The 6295-nt window shown below is 43.1% G+C and overlaps 1 protein-coding gene across 1 annotated transcript in view; it reads left to right on the top strand.

The window, feature by feature from the left end:
* Wdfy3 (WD repeat and FYVE domain containing 3) overlaps positions 1–6295 on the top strand; it is a 216963-nt gene that overhangs the window by 184607 nt on the left and 26061 nt on the right. Inside the window, exons 49-53 of the mRNA XM_026785032.1 lie at positions 823–931; positions 2986–3040; positions 3224–3343; positions 4793–4910; positions 5872–5978. Coding sequence (XP_026640833.1) covers positions 823–931; positions 2986–3040; positions 3224–3343; positions 4793–4910; positions 5872–5978 — 509 coding nt within the window. The remainder of the gene's footprint in view (positions 1–822; positions 932–2985; positions 3041–3223; positions 3344–4792; positions 4911–5871; positions 5979–6295) is intronic.

Raw genomic sequence — 6295 nt, 5'->3', positions numbered from 1 at the left:
AGACCAGCCTGGTCTACAGAGCTAGTTCCAGGACAGGCTCCAAAGCCACAGAGAAACCCTGTCTCGAAAAACCAAAAAAAAAAGAAAAAGTAACATAGCTGCTAAAACTGCTAATCAGTTCTTAGTATGTTTTATCATTGGTGAAACTTCTAAAAGTTATTTCTGGAGTTTTTCATTTAATATTTTTGAACCATTTTTATGTTCTTTATTTGACCATAGGTAACTAAATGACAGAAACCAAAACTGTAGCTAGCAGAAGACTTGTGTGTGGCACAGAATGACATGTTGTTCAAATACAGTCCCTAGACTCCTTTCCTGTGCGAGGGCTGACCGAGTGACACCCCACTACTCGTCTGACTTAGCCATTGCGGAGGCAACGCAGTTTAACCTGCACAACTGTGGGGTGCTGGGAGAGATGCGTTTGTCTTTCCTTCAGAAATGTCTTTGTGCACGGCAGGCTCAAGGTCCAGATCCTCTCCTGGCTTCCCCTTCAACTCTCCTTTGAGATTTGAAACATATACTGACATCATGAGCAACTCTGCAAAAGCTAACAGTAGTGCAGGAAAGTTGCACCTTGCATGTCACGTTCAATTAGTGATGTCTGTTTTAATGTTAGTTTGGCTGTGTCGTGCCTACTGTCAGGTGACTACTTAGTTGCAGACACTCATTAGCTCTTCATTTATTGACTCAGTTTCCCCTTCCCCACTTCATGTGACAGCACAGGTGCTGTGGGCCTGTGTCAGCATCCTGGTCACAGGGTCAGGCACAGTAAAAATATGGGGGTTGCCCTTGTTTCTAGGGCTCCATGTGGCCCCTACTGAGACTTCATTTTCACTTTTAAATTTTTTAGGTTCCTGGCAGTTGTGCCATCTCTCACTGACAGCTCAGAGTCTGTCTCCGGTCAGAGACCAAACACCAGTGTGGAACAAGGGTAAGCCATGTATTGATGTCGAAATCATTTCTTTGTGAAATCAAGGTGACTTATATCTAGAGAGAATTATTCGGTATTTAAAAACTTGAATTCTCAAAATACAAGCTTTTATTCTTTCATTTAGTGCTGTATGTGAATATTTCTCATCTTCAAACTCTCTTTGGAAATATAACCTTTAGTATTCATCAGATGTATAAGGCATTCTCTGACTTTCTGATGGGACCTTTTCCAGGTTTTCTTATAGTACTAAAGAACACTTTGTTTTGAATGTATAAAATGTCTATAATAAAGTGAAGTGTATAAGGTGATGCAAGATTAATAAAAACTCAGAGACAGAAATTGGGGTTCAACCTAAGATTTGAAAAGCAAAGCAGCCAGCCACTGGCTCTTACCTCGACCTCAGTCTGAAATGGCGATCCTGCCTCCAGGAATCTCCGAATGAGACTGTGTGAGGGCTGTCTCCTTCCATTTTATAATCCTCTCTAGGACTGGGATTAAAGGTGTGTGTTACCTCTGCCTGGTCTGTAAGGCTGACCAGTGAGGCTGTTTGACTCTCTGATCTTCAGGCGAGCTTTATTTATTAAAATACAAATGAAATGTCACTACACTAAGGCTCTTGATATACAAAACCAAATTGATACACAAGAAATTCTCCATTTGTATCCTGCCCTTATTAGACTGATTTCTTTTACTGAATAGATACCAGCTTTCTGCATTAGTCACTTAAACTTCAGATTTAAATTATGTTTTTTTGCTTTCATTAAGAGTACACTCGCACTCTGTCAATTGACTGAGCTACCCCTCTCGTGTGCCCACTTTTCCTTGAGTTCCTGTCGTTAGCTGACAGGGATGTCTCTATACTGTGGTCTTGATTACACCTCTGCTTCTGCAGATGTCCCAGCCTTCCTTCCTCTTTTGTTCTCTGGTCTTTAAATTTAAACTCCCTGGCTCTGGGTACAAGCCCATCACCCTTGCCTCCGAGCTCCCCCATGGCTCCAGCATCACCCTTGCCTCTGGGTTCCCCCATGGCTCCTTTTAATCAGAGGATCCTCTGGGTGCTGCAGCCGTTTCAAGAATCCATACATTCAGCTTTGTTTGCCATCATTCTGTGACAGGCCACCTGGGAAGAAGTGGTGTTGTGAGATTAAACAAATTACACACATACATACACACACACACACACACACACACAGTGTAAAAACTTAATAGAGTTTTTTACAAATGAATTTTCTTTTCAATCTGTGCACATCAGAATACATTAAGTTAATAAAAAGTTGCTTTTATTTTTCTTTTATCAGTAGCAAATAAAAATCCTCAGTACATGCTTTTGTTAACCTCAGAATCAGGTCCTAAAAGCTCCACACATTTTTGTTGTCAACATAAATACAGGAAGTTTCAGTACTGAGGAATGTTCTGGTCCTTCCCAGGGATAGTCCGCATGTTCACTTTGCCTAATGGAAGGACTTTATAAATGTAGAAAATGGTACCTATGCCACCGAACCTGAGGTGTGCCACCTACCTCCCCTTCAGATAATAAAGGAGATAGCCAATGACTCTTGGACCAATGGTTTATTTTTTAATGCATAGTTCAGATAACCTTAAAGAGCATTTTATAACACTCTGACAGAGCAGCAATGCTAACCTGTCATAAATTCTCATACTGTCAATCGCTTATTTCAGGAGCTGCATACCTACTGTGGTTACAAAGTTGGATTCGATCAGGGTTTTCCAGGTCTTTTACCCATGGTGGATAATGCCATGTATACACTGTGCTACGTCCCCCGGCACTAAGGTTAAATCATGAATAGTGAAACACAGTTCATAGAAAAAAATGCCTCCCTTGCTGTATATTGTGACTTCTGAATTTTTATTTGCTTCAGCTATTTTGTGTTTCAAAGTGCTCCTCACAGTCCTATAAAATGATTCACGACCCACATGAACAGATCCGTTCTGTGGGCTGGAAAGGATCTGGAGACAGGAGACTGACATGTGTGAGCTGGAAAGCTATTCGGACTGAAAAATCTGACCTACAGCTGACTGTCTTCTGTGTTTAGGTCTGGATTGCTCAGTACTTTGGTTGGCGAGAAGTCTGTGACCCAGAGGTGGGAGGTAAGCACAAGCACACAGAAGGTTCCTTGTACCTCCTAGGTCACAGTCCGTAAATGTAGCCACAGAGGAGAGATTGCGCTTTTATGGGAAACCTCTTTTTATGTCCATTTTTGCATATAAAAATTTTAAACAGCAAAACTAATTACTCACTCTAAGATGTGTCCCTTTGTTGTCTTTCCTTAGAGAGGCGAAATCAGCAACTTCCAGTATTTGATGCACTTGAACACCCTGGCCGGCAGATCCTACAATGACCTCATGCAGTACCCCGTCTTCCCCTGGATTCTCGCAGACTACGACTCGGAGGTGAGCTTCCAGTTATTACCCGAGTGTGATACATTTTCATAAATGAGGGAAGCTTCAGTTCCCCTGTGCTTCTTTGTGGTCTACTGTTCCCTCATCGGCACAGGCACTCTGTGAGGAAGACAGGAGGGCATTTAGTGTGGGTACATTGGGCATATAAAATATACCAAAGGTTAGATAACAAGAGTCCCTCCCTTGGTACTAGGCACCGGCTCCCCATGTCTGTTCAGTTTCCTTTGGTGCTGATAAGTTTGCATCCATTGGAAGTGTCAGAAATTGCCTTTGCAGATTGAATTGTTGTCTAGAAAACCATGGGAGTGGCCCTTCCTGTAAAATAGCACCGCTGCATAGGAGGACTGTTTCCTGCTTTCCTGAGAAGCATGGGGGATTCTCGTAACTTGGGGCTCCAAGTCAATGGAATGCAACACTTGTTCTCACTTCTGTCTGCTGACACTTCCTGTTTGGTGGAGATGACACTGGATCTGATGCAGCAGGAGCCAACGGAGTAAGGCAAGATTGGCATTTGTAAGCAAGGAGAAGAAAGATTGGTCACTCTCAAATCAGACATCCACCTAACTTTGTCTCTTGCTAGAATCAAGCTGCCTAAATGATCAGAAATTTTATGTGTCGTATTCTAGAGAAATTGAAGCTTTTGTCCTCAGAAAGATGCTAGCCTAAGGTACACTTGATGCGTGAAGCTGATTCAGCTAGGTGAATGAATACATTTCAAGGGGAAAGATTCATGAGGTGAAAATATTCCAGTTCTTCTGAAAAAGAAAACTTTAAATTACAAATTGTAGAGTGTTAGAAAAACAAAAGCAGTGCATTTTTGTGCAGAGGTAGTAAGGGCCCTCACTTCTTATACAGGTGCAACCCCAGCTCTGTGATGTCATCTTAAGATATGACACCTTCTTCCATGCTGCCATCCATCAGTGGCTGAGGCATCCCGCCTCTCCCTTCCTCCTGCCCCCATCAACATTGCCAGGCACCCATCCATCAGTGGCTGAGGCATCCTGCCTCTCCCTTCTTTCTGCCCCCATCAACATTGCCAGGCACCCCTTGAGGAATGAAGTAAAAGGAAGTAGAAGGGCGGGAGGAAAGCTAGAAAGACTCCGTCCTCCAAATGGGAGCTTTTGGTCTGCAATGTCCTTCTGTGTCCTTGTTAAGAACTAAAAGTATATCCCTGTTACCCTCCTTCCTACAACCGGAATCCCAAGTGTCTTTCTGTGAAATGCATAATTTCCAAAACATTTGTCGAGCGGGGCCGCTCTAATTGTAAGATGTGTAAACGGCGCACGCGGTTGTCTCTGCCTCTAATGGAAGATGTGTAAACAGCACACACGCTGTTGTTTCAGTCCGGCACACAGATAGGGTCACTGCCGTCACAGTTGCTGTATCCACACTGAGAAGGGCGCCTGGTAACTCAGCATTGGGTTTTGTTTCATGTTTCAGGAGGTTGATCTTACTAATCCCAAGACATTCAGAAACCTGGCTAAGCCAATGGGCGCACAGACGGACGAACGGCTGGCCCAGTATAAGAAGCGGTATAAGGACTGGGAGGACCCCAATGGTGAGGCACTCTTTCTGCCTTTGGCTTCGTTTTTGCTTTCAAAAGTCAACACTGTTTAGTGCTCTGACACCTGTGAATATGCCTGCAAGCTGCTGGTGTGTTACGTGTGCACAGCTGCACATGCGTGATTGCTGCTTGTGTGTTACGTGTGCACACCTGCACATGTGTGATTGCTGCTTGTGTGTTACGTGTGCACAGGTGCACATGCATGATTGCAATCAAAATTCAATTTTCATGCCAGTTTGTGGCCATCTCTAAGGTGTTTGAAGCTGTCTGCAGAGCCCTGACAGGAAACTATCTCCTCTGTCTTGGTCTCTACTAATATTTAGTCCGGAACTACACATTAATTGCGTTTCCTTTAATTTCATTTATGTACTTTTTAAAAAGCCCTTCATTTAAAGTTATGAATTGATGAAATTTGTAAACTATACAATTTATTATATTTAGTGACTTGGATTTTCCCTCAAATACATAAAGCAAAGGGGGGAACTTTTGACTTGAAGCCTATTTATATGCCTGTGCCCATTTTCTTTCTGCCCCTCTCCCACCCTGACTGCCAAGGAAGATATACAATAATGATACATACTATTGCACTGCATTTGTCGATAACAGTTTAGAGAACTGTATCATTACAAGCTATAACTTAATAGAAACAAGTAGCCATTAAATGGGTATTCTGCTTCAGTGGGTGATGGCTTGCGGAGCCCCAAACTAACCACGGCAGGTGCGCTTCTCTCAGGAGAGAATCCAGCAGGCTTGTCCTCGGTGCCTGCCAGATGGGATGTACCTGAGGCTAGTGGGGCTGAAGAGGCCCTGCTGTGCGTCCTTGGCACTGGCTGCATTTGGTGTCCCGGTTACCTATCACAATTGCTAACATTTCCAAACCTTCTGATTTGATTAACACCAAGTTTACTTTTCTTATTTCCTTTTGCTTTAATGATGCCCCAACTGTCTGGAGCAGGAGAAACTCCAGCATACCACTATGGCACCCACTATTCGTCAGCAATGATTGTGGCCTCATATCTCGTCAGAATGGAGCCTTTCACACAGATATTCTTGCGGCTTCAGGTAAAGCTCAAATTCTGAATTTTTACCATTCTAATTCAGTCTACTTTCATTTAAAATTGTCTTTTCTTAAAAAAAATGTGACCCTAGAAGGAGCACTATGGAGCTTTAGTAGTGACAAGTTGGTGATTCAGAGCTGAGAGCTGCTGAGCTGAAATTGATAAATAAACCGAGATTCATTTAGGATGAACAAGTGCCAGGGTCCTGTAGGTAGAGTAAACAGCATGACTATTCCAGCGTGGAGGGAGGGGGCTGGAGGGTTAGTCTTAACTAGAATTCAGCAAGTGTTTTATTTTCAAAGGCCCTATTCTGTGCCCATG

The sequence above is a fragment of the Microtus ochrogaster genome, linkage group LG1 (genome assembly GCF_000317375.1).
Source record: "Microtus ochrogaster isolate Prairie Vole_2 linkage group LG1, MicOch1.0, whole genome shotgun sequence".
Taxonomy (NCBI): domain Eukaryota; kingdom Metazoa; phylum Chordata; class Mammalia; order Rodentia; family Cricetidae; genus Microtus; species Microtus ochrogaster.
The sequence above is the reverse complement of the archived record's forward strand: the minus strand, read 5'-3'. Positions and strand labels throughout refer to the sequence as shown.